The sequence below is a fragment of the Phodopus roborovskii genome, unplaced genomic scaffold (assembly GCF_943737965.1).
Source record: "Phodopus roborovskii unplaced genomic scaffold, PHOROB, whole genome shotgun sequence".
Taxonomy (NCBI): domain Eukaryota; kingdom Metazoa; phylum Chordata; class Mammalia; order Rodentia; family Cricetidae; genus Phodopus; species Phodopus roborovskii.
In genome coordinates this window covers 17,168,739-17,186,588 of record NW_026126418.1, presented here as the reverse complement: position 1 = coordinate 17,186,588, position 17,850 = coordinate 17,168,739, and the positions used below count along the sequence as shown (strand labels likewise).

Genomic DNA, 17,850 nt, shown 5'->3' with positions numbered 1-17,850 from the left:
TGTGGGCAATGAGGAAGTTTCATTTAGAGCAAGGAACAAGAATATAAACAAAATCAAGGGAATAACAGTAGAGGTTCTATCCCCAAAACTCCAGGTGTCCTGGTGCATAAGCTCTAGAAATAAAGAAGCACTTGTGGTGGAAAAAGGACGGAAGTATTTTCATTGTGGTTCAGTTTTGTTTTAGAACTAAAGTTACTGAACTCTAACCAACAACCTGCTTGACTAAATTAAGTACTCAGCACTCAGGGGAAAACGAGTGTTCATGATAAAGCAGAATATTTCCACAAAACTGGTTTTATGAACAGTGAAATCCATGTCCCTCACAAAACCAATATATCCACAATATGATGCCCTTCAAAACATACAAAGCACAACCTTACTTAATGCCATAAAATATATAGTACTTGCTACTTGTCTTAGAGAACAAAATAATTAAATACTGGACATAAACAATCTGACAAAATCATTTCTCATATGTGTAAGGCTCCAGTGATTTTGAGTCTTTCACATGAAGATATAATTCTGTGTAAAGCTCAGACATCAACATAGGCCCTGGCTGCAGTAGAGCCATGGACCCCCAGCTTCAGTCCTGGCCCAGAGTCTCCATAGCACCAGGTAGTAGCATATGCCACTCAAATCTGTATGGCCCCAGATGCAGCATGGTCCTTGGGCACCACCATGGGGCCAGATCACTGATCAGACCCCAGGCAACCACACAGCATTCAGTTGCAACAGGAGCTATAGATGTTGACTCAGATCTTGGCTGCTATAAGTCCACAGATCCAAACATGGTCCTCAGCAGCAGCCCAGGCCTGAACCACACCATGGCCCTGGGTGGGGGTGGGGGAACACAGGCCACCCAGACCAGTGTGACTCCAGTGGCAGTATGGTCCTTAGACACCAACAAGGCCACATTTTGCAGCCCAAACCCAAGGCTTCCATGTGACTTTCAGTGAAAACGTGGACTATGGATGTTAACACTGACCCTGGTTGCTGTAGGACCACATACCCAGACATGATGCTCGGCAGCAGCTCAGGCCTGGACAACACTATGGCCCCAGGTGACAAGCAGGCCTCCCACATAGCCTACTTCTCACCTCCTTCACTTCTTTCATTCTGCCTCTTTCCACAGCACATGAACCATTCAGCATCTCTTCTCTCTCATTTCTCCACCACATCCTTGCTCGTCATAATAGGAACCACTTGTTGGGGATGTCTTCCCATCAGCATGGCCTGTGAGTGGCTCACACTGGCCTACATTCATGTAGTTTTATCCTGAAATTTTTGACAATTACTCAGGTCCCATACAAAATATGAATTCTTAGAGTTATGATTTATTTCCCCACTGTAACTTCTGTCCTCCATTCAAAATTCCTTATTTTCTCCAGAGGTTCTTCATGGCATTTTTCACCTCTGCATTTCTCAGAGTATAAATCAGGGGGTTGAACATGGGTGTCAAAATACAGTAAAACACAGCTACAATTTTGTCTATGGATAGAGTAGATGATGGCCTCATGTAAATAAATATGCAAGGCACAAAGAACAAAGCAACAACGGTAAAGTGAGCCCCACAAGTAGACAAAGCTTTCCGTCTCCCCTCTGCACTGTGGGACCTCAAGGAGCGCAAGATGACAACGTAGGAGGCAGCCAGCATGAGAAAGTTGAGCAGGCAGATCACATCACTGTTGGCCACCACCAGCAGGCCAATGACATAGGTGTTGGTGCAGGCCAGCTCCAGTAAAGGGTACAAGTCACACACAAAGTGATTGATTACATTGGGTCCACAGAAGGGCAACTGAAGGACCAGAAAGAGCTGAACCGATGAGTGCAGGAAGCCACCCAGCCAAGCCACTGCCACCAGCACGACACAGAGGGGCCTGGTCATGGTGGTGGTGTAGTGCAGGGGCTTGCAGATGGCTACATAGCGATCATAGGCCATCACTGTGAGCAGAATGATCTCAGTTCCTCCCAATAAATGAGCCACAAAGAACTGGGCCAAGCAGCCCTCAAAAGAGATGGCTCTCCCCTCATGGAGGGAGTCAGCAATGAGTTTGGGTGTCATACAAGAGGAGTAACAAGTATCGATAAAGGACAAATATGAGAGGAAAAAATACATAGGGGAGCCAAGGGTGGGGCTGAAGATGATAGTAATCATGATAAGTAGGTTGCCCCCAACAGACACCAGGTAGACAAACAGAAAGAGCACGAACAACATCCTCTGCACTTGGGGGTTCTGGGAGAGTCCCAGCATGAAAAATTCTGTGATGTTGCGTGGATTATCCATGAAGTCACAGCAGCATCCAGAGACATAACCAGGAAATTGAGTCTCTTTGGAACATTTCAAAAAACTTTGGGCTGGAAGAAAACAGTTGTTATGGAGTATAGCTAATCTAAATCCTGGATCCCTAAATGAAGACCCATTAGTAATATAAATCATGTTATTCCCAGCTAGTTATTTCAAGTGTAAAGTAATAAACAAAATATGGAATTGTGGTGGGGGGATGGGAGGGGAGGGTGTTTAGAGTGCATGTGAGAGGGCAGAGAGGGTGAAAGGGAGGGAAGGGGGAGGGAGGGCTGAAGGGGAGGCAGGGAGGGAGAGGGAACTGGGATCGACATGTAAAATAATAAATTAAAAAAAAATAATGCTTTGACTCCAAAATTTAACTTGAAGAACAAGTTACTGGGGAAAAGGATTCCTATTTTTGTTTCCACAGAAAATGAAAAGATGTGGATTCCTTCCAGACTAATGTGGTTTGATCACGCCAGACCACCTGAAACAGAGTACAAGCTGATCCTACATTCAAAACAGCTGGACAAAACAGCCCTACAGACTACAACTAGGATATCTGAATCTTCTTCGAATCCCCCAAGACAGCGCCCCTTACCAGCAGGAAGTAGTTTGGAAAGAACGACGCCCAAATTCCCAAATATTGTGTATAAATGTTTGTTTTCATTTAATTGGACTTTGTTATATAAAATTAAATTAAAAGAATTATTAAAAAAATCTCTAAAACTCATATGATTATGAATAAAATATTTCACTGCTTTGTAAAAAAAAAAAAGAAAAGAAAAGAAACAGTTGTGTGTGTGTGTGTGTCTGTGTGTGTGTGTGTGATGCATGCATGCATGAATGCATATATGAGTATTCACATGTGTGCAGTTGGGCATGTATGTGTGTGCAAACGCCAGAGGTTGAAATCGGGTGTCTTTCTCAATAATCCCCCCATGTTATATGTTGAGGCAAAGTCTCTCTTTGAACACAAAGCTTGCAGATTCAGCTAATCTAGCTAGACAATTTGTCTTAAGGATACTGGAGTCTCTGCCTCCTGAATGCTAGCATTACAGCTGGTCTGACCATCTGCCAGCTCTGATGAGAGTGATGGGAATCTGAATTCTAGCCCTCACACTCACACAGGAAGCACTTTTCCTGCTGAGTCATTGCCCCAGACCTCAATCCTTTTTTATTTCAATAGGGGCTTTTGTTTGTTTGTTTGTTTGTTTGTTTTCTTCCTTTCCTTTTTTTCTTTTATAGCCAGGTTTCTCTGTGTAGTCCTGGCTGTCCTGGAACTCTCTCTGTAGACCAGGCTTGCCTCAAATTCAGAGATCCACCTACCTATATATCCAGGGTGTTAGGATTAAAGGAGTGAGGTACCACCACCCAGCTATTACTTTCATTTTTATTTCTTAAATATTTTCATTTATAAGACAATTTTTAAAAAATCAATTCTTTTTCTCAGATTAGGAACAGCCTTAATTCATAATGGAAATAAAATACAGGTCTCTGGAACAATGTGTGTCTCTGTGATAAAGCTATGCAAATACCAATTGTTTATAGAATAGAAGTATTAAGACTATTTTATGGTTATCTCTACTCCCTATTCCAAGAAGGGTGGGCAGGAAGATCAGAAATTCAAGGCCAGATTGGTCTATTAAGACCTTGTTTCAAAAACAAACTAACAAATAACTAATCAAGACTATAACAGCTTTTTCCCGCTGTACCAAGCTAGTTTTCTGTTCACCCAGTGTCTCTACAGATGCTGCTGACCTTTACAAAGTGAATCAGGGTTAGGATATGAAGGAGAATACTGACCTGAGGATGTGACTCAGAGGTAGATTGTGTGTTTAGCATTCAGGAAACCCAGGATTCAAGCTCCAGCCCCCCCCCCAAAAAAAAAAGAATATATATGAAATAATTGTCCTGGAGTTGCTTCAAGACTCCTGAAAGAAACAATATTTAGAGTATAAAAACACAAATTTTGTAAAGTGTGCTGGTACACACTTTGAGGTGCTTTTTCTTTTGAAATAAAACAAATTTCTTCTTGGAATGACTTTAAATAACAAAGGAAGGTAGGACACCAGGATTTGATCTGAGTTCAGTGTTACTTGTGTTATAAGGCATTTATCAAAAACAAACAAAAAAAAAAAACAAAAAAAAAAAAGCACACACACACACTGTAATTGTAACTCCACTGAAAGAAAATATAGGTGTAAGTACTGTATGGTAAAAGTTAAGTACTGGAGTATTTACCTGCTATCTTAGAAAAAAATAATCCTATTGAGAGATTTCTGAATAACTCAATTTTTTTTTTTTTTTTTTTTTTTGGTTTTTCCAGGCAAGGTTTCTCTGTAACTTTAGAGCCTGTCCTAGAACTTGTTTTGTAGACTGGCTGGCCTCAAACTCACAAAGATCCACTGGTCTTTGCCTCCAAAGTGCTAGGATTAAACGTGTGTGCCACCAACACCCGGAATAACACAAATCTTACAAAACAGTTGACATCCATTCTTCCTCTTTTTCCTTAAGAGCAGATAGAGTGAGTTGTATTATCACTGATTTACACAGGGAAGGTATCTCTATTCACTCACTAAGATGTAACTATGACACATTCACAAGCAATGAAAAACCTGTAGTCTACAGATTCTAGAATGCACAAATAAGTCTTCTGTCTCCAAATCAATTCTACCCTTGTGTGTTCATCTTTTAATATATATCATTAACAAAGCATAAATAATGTGTCTCAAAAACAAGAGATAAAATTTTGTATGTTTTAAAGATGTGCATGAGATCCTTGTTAATCTTGTCTAGGTAGACTTTGTTCTGTTATGTCATTTCTCAGGATTAGAATAAAGATAAATTTCAATCCTGATAAATATAGAAATCAATCTTTGTACCAGGAGTGGAGTTCTTTTGCTATTTAGACAGTTGAATAATTTATAAAATTAAGAATTTTGTACTGTATATTAAACAATAATATTGTATTCAAAGAAATGTATTTGAAATGTTAATACTTCAAAACAAAACTTCCCTGTAGAGAAGAGAGTATGTTTTTATGGAGGTTTTGTGATGGCATCCTTCAGTACAATGCTGTAACTATGGTTCATGATAGTCTAGTATATATTTTATGAGCATCTAGATGAAAAGAGTTTGAAGGTTCAAAACACAAAAGTTTAAAGAGAAAAAAGGCTGCTGTTGCTGATGTTGTTGCTGTTGGTATGCACACATGATTCTAAATTTTAAAGAGAAGAAATTGATAATCACCTTTGTGTGATCAGTGCATGCTATATACTTCTGTTGAAACATCACACTACATTCTACTGTTGTAAACAATCACTACATATTAAGCAAAATTTGAATATGATGGAAGAAATATACCTAATGTGCCATAAAAATGTATTATGTGATATGTTACAGTCAGCTTAAGATAAATTGATTTAAACCTATACTTTCATTAAAAATAACTGTTGTAGAAATTTTCTCTACATTCTTTTGTGTTAAACTTCTAACTTACAACTCCTCTTTCCAATTCAAATGGACATTTCCTCGATTTGAACTCATTTAACCCCATCTCTACTTAGTTTCTGAGTTTCATGTTCCACCCACCAAAAGCATAGACCCCATCCTTACTTATCTCATAATTCCAAAATTGGTCACCACATCTTATCAAATTGTGTTGCTATCAGAGGATGGAGATATTGTTCAGTGGTTGAGAGGACTTACTGTTCAAACATGAGGACCTAAGTTCAGATTTCTTGTACCAAGGTAAAAAAGACAAACATGGACAGGTGGTGACCCCCAACCATAAAATTATTTTTGTTGCTACTTCATAACCGTGATTTTGCTAGTTATAGTTATGAATCATAATGTAAATGACTGATATGCAGGATATCTCATATGCAACCCCTACAGGTTGAGAACCACTGCTCTAGAGAACAATGGTAATTTCCCATAACCCCTTTGATTTTTAAAGGTTAAAAAATTGACACAGAATGACTAAGTAGCTAGCCCAAGTCAAAAACACTGTCCTATGCCTTTTGACTCCATAGTTTGAAACCCCACTTACATCACACCATTTCCTCTCAGAACCCAGGTTACTAACCCCACAAGAGGAACAGAGGCAAAGAAAGGTTGGAGCCCTGATTTTTGTAATGACACATATCAACTAAGCCTTTCAGAGGAAAGGGAAAAGGCAATTGAGAATACTAATAGCTACCCCAACTATTAGACAGAATTTAGGAAACTATTCAAAGAAGTGGGAAAATTTAATTTGACATTTAAAAAAAAAATGGTTTCCTAAGACACTGTTTATCGTTCTTTCTTCTACATGTAACTTTTTGTTCAATTATCAATTTTACTTTGTAAATCACATTATACATTTAATACTTCTCCCAATTAACACTAAAATATGTGATATTTAATAATAGTATAAAATCTTTGAAAAATTTCCTATTTAGATGGTGCCAAAATACAAATTACTTATTCTTCTCACTCTAGCCAGTAATAGATATCGAGAGCTTTTCTATATTTTACCATTCTCTTTTAATCTACATACCATTATTAGTATGGTTATTTGTGTGCATATATATGTTCATGCACACACAACACACGCACACACACGTGCAAGCACATGCTCCAGAGATGGCAACTTTCCATCACATTCCCTTGGAACAGAATCTCTTCTGAACCTGGAACTATGCTGGCACCCAACCCTTCTGCCTCTGCATTTTCCTACCCTTCATGATTCTGGAATCACAAGTGTTCACACAGCCACACCCAGCTATTTTACATGAGTATGAGCATTCAAGCTTAGACTCAGGTCTTCATATACTTACACAGCAGGTACTTTTACCCACTCAGCCTCTCCTCAGTTTATGTTTTTCTATGTAATGTCTTCTTTCTTTGGAAAATCAATAATGCTATAGAAATTAGGCTATGCTTGGTATTGCCCAAGCTCAGCCTCTCAGATGACAGTCTTGAAGTTCCTTACTAGCATCTGTGGGATCTTATAAAGAAAAAAAGAGGTTTTTATCATTTGCATATTTATGCTTTTATATTTGATGAAATTAATAGTCAATGCCTTCATAAGCATTACATTATAATAGAATTATAAGAAATAAGTATTCAGACTTAGAGTCTAGCATCCCTACATATGCCTCTACATATCCATGAGGTAGAGGCAGCAAATCTCACATATACCAAAGATATCTTCTTGAAGTAGGAATCATGATTATCATAATAGAGAAAAAACACTTGGAGGGATGATTAAAAGTTAGAAAAGACATCAGTTATGTGTGGTAGGAGAATATATGTGTGTTTTCATGTGAGTGTGTACATATGTATACATGTGCATATGGAAGGTAAAGATCCTCACTGTGTGTCTTATTTTCTGAGGCAGGCCAATTTTGCTACAATGCCTGGCCAATGAGCTCCAGGGACCCACCTATCTCTGTTCTACCCAACACTGAGGTTACATGATTGTGCCACCACACCAGGTTTGTTCTGTAACTTTTGGAGATTCTAATTCAGGCCTCATGCTTGTATGGCAAGTACTTTTCTGACTGAATCATCTCCTTGACTTAATCAATCTTCCTTTTTTGAGAAAAATTTACCTGCATATTATTTTCCTGTTTGAATGTGTCAGAATTGTACTGTGCATGATATTATTTCATCATTGCAATGAGACTAAAAGGCAAGTCTACCCCTGCCCAGCATAGACAATAACAAGCCACAAATGGTATGGTAGTAAAAACAGAATTCCATCTAAAGAGAAGAAACATTCCTAATGCCTAGTGTGTGAACTTTCCACACCAAGCACCACTCCAGTTCTCTACAAATGGCCATCACCTGTTCTACATTTACTTCAGTGCAGATACTACCTACACAGAGTTGACCTAAACCCCACAAATCAAGGATTCAGTGCCCTAAAACGGTTCCTAGCTTAGTGAGTAGTGGGTTCCCAGGTTGTTCATACTTACATCTGAACCATGGGTTCCTAAAGATTGCCCATTTAATTGCTGTCTTTACTTACTTACATATTTTACTGGTTTGTTATAAGGCATGCAGCTAGACACAGTACTGTGTAGTGTGAGGTCTCCTTTTTGTGTTACTTATTTCCTCTCTTGTCTGTCAGTCTGCAAAGTTAGAAACCAACTCTCATATAACCTTTAATGGTCAGTCTTAGATATATAAGTAAGGTCTTCTCAATTCAAGTGATGTTCTCTTGAAACTCTGACCAAGGGTTATAGTTTTTCAGGGGTATAATACATCTGTGTGAAGACATCACACAGGATGACACTCTTCTAGAAGGACAAGGAGAGTTGTAAAAAAATAAAGTGAAAGTTTTGCACATGTCAATCTCCATGATAAGCTCTTCCCATGCATTATTGTATTCAACTCTACTGCTTCTTCATTTTCATGGTGAGGTTTTCAATACTTGCCCCAGAGAGTTTTGCAGGGTCAAATAAGAAAATATGTGAACACACTGTGGCCACCAAAACCCCTCCAAGCAAAATTTAAGTTGTTATTTGTTATTAACTAGTCTGTCTCTTTTCTCAATTCAAACCTTTAGATCAAGGGTAAATGACAATTTCAGAAACTTCAGTAAAATTTCAGAGAGAAAAGTAAAGGCAGAATCATTTTAAAAGTCAAAGAGGTGAGCTGGGGAGATGACTCTGTCGGTAGTGTGCTTGCAATGCCAACATGAGAAACTCAGTTCAGCTCTCTGGCATCCATGTTAAAAGATGAACACACACATCTGTAACTACAACACAGGGGGAGAAAAGATAGATCCCTGGAGCTCAGTTCTCAGTCTTGCAAGAGCCATCAGCTCCATGTTCAGAAAGAACCTGACTCAACAAAAAGAAATATTCCTAACATTAACATCTGCCTTTCACAGGCGTGTGCATTCATGCGCGTGTGTGCACATACACACACACACACACACACACACACACACACACACACACACACACTACATATAATGAATATACACACACAATTTTCAAATAGGTTATTTTGTTGCCTTATAAGGACAAATATAAAGTAGAGTTTAGCAAAAATGTTATCAACAATGGAGAAAAATTTGCTTGTATGGCCATGTTGAAAACTGAAAACTTTAACTAAGTTATAATTTTACCCTCTTGCTGAAGCTTTGAAAATTTCTGAAGTTCCAGTTGTAATTTGGGCTCTGACTGTAAGAGCAGTTCCTAATATGCTTCATGTTGAAACCAACACAGCCTCGTCTTACTTCCAGCTGCCCTGCACTCTGACCCCTGTTTTCCTGACTCTCTGAAGCCAAAAATAAGAAGAGAATTAAGGGAATAGATGACTGTTCTTCCTCCCTAAAGACCCCAGCCCTTGACTTCTTGAATTAAGTCATTAAATAGATGACCAACCAGAATAGGAATCATGTCACACATTATTTTCCTTACTTTCTGAAAACTGGAGAAAGTTGAAGATGTCTTCCCTGGGTGTCTTAAATGAAGACTCAACTCTTAGAAGAAAACAATCTTTTCTACCTCCCAAGCTAGAAGTTGGCACTAAACTAGCAATTTAAGCACAATAGTCCTCAGAGGCCCTGTCTTGGCCATAGCCCAGGTGTGATGATATAGAGAGTTGTACAAAGCCTGGAAGAATCTGTGACCCAAGATTTCCTATCTTTGCACAGTCACACTTTACCATCCAAATAAAAAGTTCAATGATCAGTCTTAGAGGCCCATGGGTACATCCTTACCTAAATCTCTATTCCCAGCTTTTTTCCTTTGGGCAAATAATTCAACTTGTATCCTTGTGTCATGAAGCAAGCCCTGAGCAGACACCTAATTTTCTGGGGCCTTCACCTTGATATGGCAAAGCTATAAGAAATGAATATTTGTGTTTGCGCTATTTGACATAGTATTCTTATTGTAGCCTCACAGGTAAACTAAGAATGTACATTGTGCGTACACCTGAAACTACCAAAAGACTTCGTGGTGGTATACATGTTGGCAAGGGTGTACAGTAACAGAATCTCTTAAATCATTGCTAGTTGTAGTGAATATTGGTTCAATGTTGGTTAAGAATACCCTTCAACAACAGTAATTTCACATCTAACTGCATATGCCCAAGAAACTGTGATGATATCTTGTCTGTACACTACAAATAAAGCTTGCCTGAAAAATCAGAGGATAGAGCTAGCCACTAGCTAACCATCTCGCTTTCTATCTGTCTGTACTGACCTCTAAATATCTATGGTTAACTAGTGGCTTTTAATACCCATAGATTAGTACAATTCTCATCCCTCAATGGAGAAGCTTCTTTTTACACTAGTGGCAGTCATTTCTTGGCAGTAACCAATAACTCTCTATTTGGACTTAATACTTGCTCAACAAGAGGGAAATCATGTCTGGTACTGGAAACCTAGTCAACGATTCAGGGATAGTGAAATCATGGATCTTGAAAAAGAACCTACAATCTTGACTTTATTAAATCATCATAATTTCTAACTACATTATAAACATTTATCTTATACATGGTCCCCTGGAGAAGGGGAAAAGGACAAGATCTCCCAAGCAAATTGAGACCATGGGAGGAAAGAAGAGGGACTTAGGAGGAAGAGGAGGGGAAAGGTAGGTATGACAGAGCAGGAAGATTGAGTCAGGGAAAGAACAGAGGAGAGCAAGAAAAGTGATGCCATAATAGAAGGAGCCATTATAGGCTTTAAGAGAAATCTGGCACTAGGGAAATGTCCAGAGAGCTACAAGGATGGGCACAACTAACAATCTAAGGAATAGTGGAGAGGCTACCTTAAATGCCCTTCCCAATAATGAGATTGATGACTACCTTATATACCATCCAGTAGCTGATGGAAGCAAAAGCAAACATCCACAGATAAACACTGAACTGAACTCTTGAATACAGTTTCAGATAGGGAGGAGTGATGAGCAAATGGGTCAAGACCAGGATGCAGAAACCCACAGAAACTGCTGACCTGAACAAGAGGGAGCTCATGGACTCCAGTCTGATAGCTGAGAAACCAGCATAGGAGCAATCTAGATTCCCTGAATGAGGTGTTAGTTGGGAGGACTGGGCAGTGGATCAGAATTTAACCCTAGTATATGAATGGACTTTGGGAGTCCATTCCACATAGAGGGATACTCCATCAGCCTAGACACATGGGGGAGGGCCTGGGCCCTGTTCCAAATGATGTGACAGACTTTGAAAATTTCCCATGGAAGGCCTCACCCTCCCTGAGGAGCAGAAAGGGGATGTGATGGGGATTGGTGGAGGGAACAGGGGAAGATTGGAGGGTGCAGGAACTGGGATCGACATGTAAAACAAACTTGTTTCAAATTAAATAAAAAATGATTTTAAAAAATAATTAAAAATAAATAAACATTTGTCTTATACCCACAGATATAGGTGTATTCCTCATTCCTCAATAAAGAAACTTCTCCTTGAAATAGACAGAGACCATTACAGAAAACCACAAACAACCAAAATTCAGAGTTGTGGAGCCCAGTCACAACTGATACATCTACAACACAATTCCTGTACATAAGACTCACAGATCATTGTAGAAGAGGGGCCTGAAGGATTGTAGGAGCCAAAGGAACAGTGAGTTTGCTGTGAGAGTGTCTCCTAGAAATGTTAAAGTTATAGCCATCAAGTCTCACCATCATGGCTGCCTAAACATAACTGCCATTGGCCATGCCAGAGGAGCAGTGGGTGGCAATTGAAATTCTAGGTTTCAGCCCACCAGAAGAAAACTCTCTGATGGGCAATTCTGTTTAGTCAAGGCCGCGGGACTGCAGCAACTGGAATGTCTTTTGCATCTGCTGTGCCTTTACATGTTTGCTGCAGCTCTCTTTCTTTGTTATCTAGTATGGTGTGAGTGGATGTGGGGAGAGCTCTGTTACCTGTAATATAGTGTGTTTATCTCATGGAAACAGTCCATTCTACTATGCATTTTTACCTGGGGATTGTAAAGAAGATGACCTCTCCCTAAGCTGCACTGTCTAATTTAATAATAATGATAGCCTATACAGAGTTTTGATGAATACAAATTAATACAAGGGTATTTTTCACAGTCAGGAGCTACATGGATTGTAGCTCAAGTTAATGATTGACAACTGAGTCCCAGTAGCCCAGCTAGTTTAAATTCTTTTAATTTTAATGTTGGAAGATGTTCACAGAATGCAGAGTGCATCACAGCTGAATCAAAACTTTGAAAATAACAAAGTTAGACCAAGCTTTGAGGTGAAAAACCCAAGACAATCTAAAGTTTTAGAAAGGCACATAATTGAATGTAGAACTTGTTAGAGTCAGGAAACAAGAACCACCCCAATTATCATTGCCTGATATAACTTTCTAACTAAGATTGGTTGATGGCCAAAGGTGATAGCTAAATTTTTTATACCAATTTTTGACCTCAATCTCCTGAAGGTGGGTACATACCCTAAAGATTTAAGGTAGAGCTGACTGATTGTTTTTCATATATAAAAGCTTAGGTTTGTGATTCCTCTAAGATTCTATATAAGATTACCTTTCAAGATAAGTAATAAAGTAATTGGCCCTTTCTTTGTAACTTCAAAATGCAGCCTGACAGTAAAAGACCACCTGACAAAAATAACATGCTTACCCACATGGTTAATCTATAACAAGTTGCTTGGATATGAATGTATGTGGGTTCTTATGATAATTTGTTTTTCACCTGCAGTACATAAAATGTTTAATCTTGTAAGGGATGTGGGAAACACACTGTTTTTTCTGTTCGTTTTGTATCTATTGTAATCATTCACTTGAAAAACAGAATGTAACCACATTGTAATTCCTATACTGCCTGGAAAACTTGTTGGGATATATAAGCTATAGGAAAAAAGTATACAGCAGAGAAAGAACATAAAAAGAGAGAGAACCTAGAATAAAGAAGGAAACCATAAAGAGATTGTGTGTCTTTTTTTTTTCCCCAATCCCCCTCAGACAGAAAAGTGTAGTTTACACCAACTCCATGGATTCCTCTCAAAGTGCTATGCTGCTGGAGGCTGTCCCTCAAACAACAGTAGATGACACAAATGGACATGTTAACATAGAAGAAAAGCTCACTAGGTTTCAATCATACACAAAGAATTTCAGGAACCAATGAATTCTGAAAGTAGGAGAAATGATTTTCCCTCAGGAAAAGCACACCAATTGCTTATCCAAATCAAATGGTCAGCTCTGAAAACATAAATACAAGTAACATTTATATAGACTGAGTAGGCTGTATTTATGTATTTTAGAATACGCACACAGACACGTGTGTGTGTGCGTGTGTGTGTGTATACATACATACATACATACATACATACATACATACATACATACATCAATTTAAAAGTGAATCAGTATGGTGCTACATAGGATGGTCTGAAGGGAGGAAATGGAAGGCGAAAATCATTTTTTAATGATTTTTAAATGATTAGGCCTCGTTATGTAGGATTTCAATTGATTTTTCCCAACCATCTACCAGCCTGCCCTTGACTTTGAATCCATAATAACTCTACTCTAGGTACTGCTTTTATCTCAATAACTTTTTTATGTTTTCACAATTTTATATTTATATACTCAGAAGAAATTCAGCCTTTGAGTCAAGTATTCATATTCTCTCTCTCTCATACACACACACACACACACACACACACACACACACACACACACACACTTTATCATTATAATAATCAAGTGAGGGGAAGCATTTGGCATGGTTCTGAGCACTTAGGAGCCACTGGCTAGTTATGGTTGAATTTAATACAATTTACTTAAATTCATTTATTCACAGTTACTTAGAACCTATGATATTTGTTTATTATTTCATATATTCATTCATTTACCATGACTTTGCTATTTTCTCAGGGTTTTGAATTCTGTTTGTATTCTTTTACTACACAGCTTCCAGGGTAAACACCTTACTGGAAATTCTCAGTTCCAAGATAAGAAAATATACTATTTCTATAACCTCTATCAGTTACTGTCATTGTTTTTGTCTTCCAAAGCTAGTATTTATTCTTTTACTCATTTAATCAGCAAATACTAATGGAACGCCAACAAAGTGCCGAGCAATGTTCTAGATACTTGGGACACAAGAGAGACTAAAACTATGAACATTGCCTCTTTATTTCCTTCCTCAACCTCAGACTGACCTGGAATTCTGAAGAATTACACTTTCTCCAGACTTGCCAATCTGCCTCAAGGCCATTGTGGTACTAGAATATCCCTCTTACTCCATTCTAGATACCTTCACTCTTTTTCCATTATCATAAAGATGAGGAAATGGAATTCACTGTCAGACAAGGTAAAGACTGAGTATGAATTGAGGTACTCCAATTCCCATTTCTAGTGCCCCTGTTTTGCCTAAATTTTCTACTTTTCTTCCCAAGTGATCTTCCTCCCTACAAGTCTCCTCATGGCATTTTTCACCTCAGTGTTTCTGAACGAGTAAATAATGGGGTTCAAGAGAGGTGTCACAACTGTATAAAACACAGCCACAATCTTGTCCACAGGGAGGGTGATGCAGGGTCTCATGTAGACAAAAGAACAGGGTATGAAAAACAGACCCACCACAGCAAGGTGAGAGGCACAAGTAGAGAGTGCCCTACGCCGTCCTTCTGCTGTGTGGCTCCTCAGGGAATGTAGGATGACCACATAAGAAGCCAGCAGCACTGCAAAACTGATCACTGAGATGGAGCCACCATTGATGATGATTAGCAGGCTAATGAGGAAGGTGTCTGAGCAAGCCAACTTCAATACTGGGTGGACATCACAGAAGTAATGGTCAATGATGTTGGGACCACAAAAGGGTAGCTGGAAAATGAGGAAGGCTTGTCCAGCAGAATGCAGCAAGCCCCCACTCCATGCTGCCCCCACCAGGAAGCCACACACTCTCCGATTCATGATGGTGACATAGTGCAAGGGCTTGCAGATGGCCACATAGCGGTCATAGGCCATCACTGTCAGAAGAAAGATTTCAGTGCCACCAAAGAAATGGAGGAAAAATATCTGTGTGATGCAGCCCTGGAGGGAAATGACTTTCCTCTTGAGCAAAGAGTCAAAGATGAGCTTGGGGGCTGTGACAGAACAGTAGCATAGTTCTACCAATGACAAGTAGCTGAGGAAGAAATACATAGGGGAAGAGAGCCCTTTGCTGGCCATAACAGTCACCACAATCAGTCCATTGCCCAGCACAATGGCTGTGTACATCAAGAGAAATATCACAAAAATGACCTTCTGTACATGCTGGCTCTGGGAAAATCCCAAGAAAATTATTTCTGTCACGTTGCTTGTAGCTGTCATGTTTTAAAGTGTAGTTTCTGGGAGCCTGGAGTCACAGAAATCAGAATCAGAACTCCATCAGACATGGGAGGAATCTTCTTTGGGTTTTGCGGTCTGGTATTCCCTCCCCATTCCTTTCTCTTCCTCTCCCTCCCTTTCTTTTTCCCTCCCTCCCTCTATGTTTGATTTGGGTTTCCCCAAAGCAAGTATTACATGACACAAGTGACTAAAACTATCAACTATCTACTGTTGGATATTAGTCTCAATCTGCAATTTGACTTTGTAATGCTATAAAAGCATAAGAATTACCTGACTGTCCTCAAAAATGTCAGAGAGCTATACATGATGCATCCCAGAGGGAAATGAGACAATACTTTATAAATTAAAAAAATAAGACTTAGGTTCATCCATGTACCCAAAGTCACAAACACCATAGCTAGACAGTTGTTTGTATTCTTCAAGTGTCTTCCCTGAGTCTCCAACTCATAGTGACTTAACTGATGATATAGTCCTGCCCTACAACAGGAAGGGATCAACATTCTACAAGGAGTGATAGAATTTCTCAACTCTAATTGTTCTTCATTTGGTAAAACTTATCAGGCTCCTGAGCTTGTAAAGCTAAAATAAAATTATAAAGTATTAGAGCATAGTTGGGTATACTTTTATTCACCTTATCACACTGTTCATTGCATCTATGAGGGGGAGATCCTTAAAGTACTTTTGCAGTAGAGACATGTATAATACTACCTTAAGAATGTTCAGTGTTCCAGGATTCTGATAAAGAATCATCCACCCAACACATGCACAGAAGTGGTGGGTACATGTGCATGTATGTGGAAGCCAGAGGTAACTCTCAGGTGAAATTCCTCAGAAGTGCCATCCACATTTTTTTTTTGAGGCAGTGTCTCTCACTGGCTCATGGGGCTTGTAAATTCTGCTAAGATGACTGGACAGAAAATCTGAGATATCCATCTGTCTCTGCCTCCTCAGCACTGAGATTATAAATAAGCACCATCACATCTTGCTTTTCACTTGGTTGCTGGGTTTCAAGTCCAGGTCCCCAATTTCTCATGTCACTTTACCGACTGAAAATACCTTTCCAGCCCTTGTTTGATTTTAGTTGGGCTGGATTGGGTTGGCTAGGCTTAGGTTGGATTTAATTAAGATTATTGATATTTAAGGTATCTTTACCATGTAATCATCTTGAAAAGCTAAAAGTTAAACATATTTGAGTAGAACAACAATAAAGGAACCAAAATCTTCTAAGTGAAAATAAAAAAGCACTTGAGAAAATGTCATAAAGGGGTCATCAAACGAATGATGACATTTCATCTATGGGGTATAAATAATTTTAATTCTAAATACTTAAGTATTGGAGACAAAGTTAAAGACTGAAAGATAGGTGTGCATTCTTATCAAGCAGAAAATTAACTGGCTATTTCTAGGATTTGTAGATAATAAAACTTTAAATAGAAATGAACATAGAAGCTTAAACTGACCCAATAAGCAATTTCCTTGAGAACCTTTCAGATCATTCTAATGAATCCAACACCTACTTTGTGACTTCTTGTGTGATACGCCCTGCCTTAGAATCTCATGTACTATGCTGTTGTGAAAGATAAAATTTGACCAGCTGCCTTGTCTAGAGTTCTTCCTCTCCTACATTTTCTCCAAAGAGATATTATGAAGGTGGGAGGGATAAATCAAACACAGGAGCTTCTTCCACCATTTTCTTTCACTCAGTAATCATAAGCTGCTGTTTTGGAAGGAAGTTCATGAAAGTCTCTTCCCACTAAGGGAGACTCCAGGGCCATTACCCATTCCTATTCTGTGGCTGACCCAACTCTGTCTCCATTCAGGAGGCAGACCAGAGAGAGAAGAGAATCATTTCTAAAAAAGAAAGAAAAGAAGAAAAGAAAAAGAAAAAGAAAGAAAAAAAGAAAGAAAGAAAGAAAGAAAGAAAAGAAAGAAAAATGCAAAGCCAAGAGAAAAGGGAAATTGTAAATAACAACAACAAAAGAATTAAAAATTATATGCTCCAACTCCAGTGGGCCACTTACCTTGGATATAATGCCTACTGAAACAGCTTATCTTCACAGCTTGGCAATTCTAAAGGATAACACATATTTCTGGAGTCAGACAAGCTAGGAACAAATGACCTTTGCAAGATTTGTGTTCAGGACCACAGAGCTTATCACCAGCACTTAGCCTCCAAGAGATAGCTAAAACTTAATCATTTGACATACATCCATCAATTTCCACCAGCAAAACTGTAACTCTTGATGGCA

At 38.8% G+C, this 17,850-nt stretch overlaps 2 protein-coding genes across 2 annotated transcripts; both read right to left on the bottom strand.

Annotated features, from left to right (window-relative positions):
* Positions 1 to 1,375: 1,375 nt before the first annotated feature.
* LOC127222282 (olfactory receptor 140) lies at positions 1,376 to 2,284 on the bottom strand. The gene has a single exon (XM_051184291.1). The coding sequence runs from the start codon at positions 2,282 to 2,284 to the stop codon at positions 1,376 to 1,378; it is 909 nt and encodes a 302-aa protein (XP_051040248.1).
* A 12,369-nt stretch (positions 2,285 to 14,653) lies between these two features.
* Positions 14,654 to 15,583, bottom strand: LOC127222274 (olfactory receptor 4X1). Its single transcript, XM_051184282.1, has one exon. It carries the CDS (start codon positions 15,581 to 15,583, stop codon positions 14,654 to 14,656), a length of 930 nt encoding a protein of 309 aa, XP_051040239.1.
* Positions 15,584 to 17,850: the final 2,267 nt, after the last annotated feature.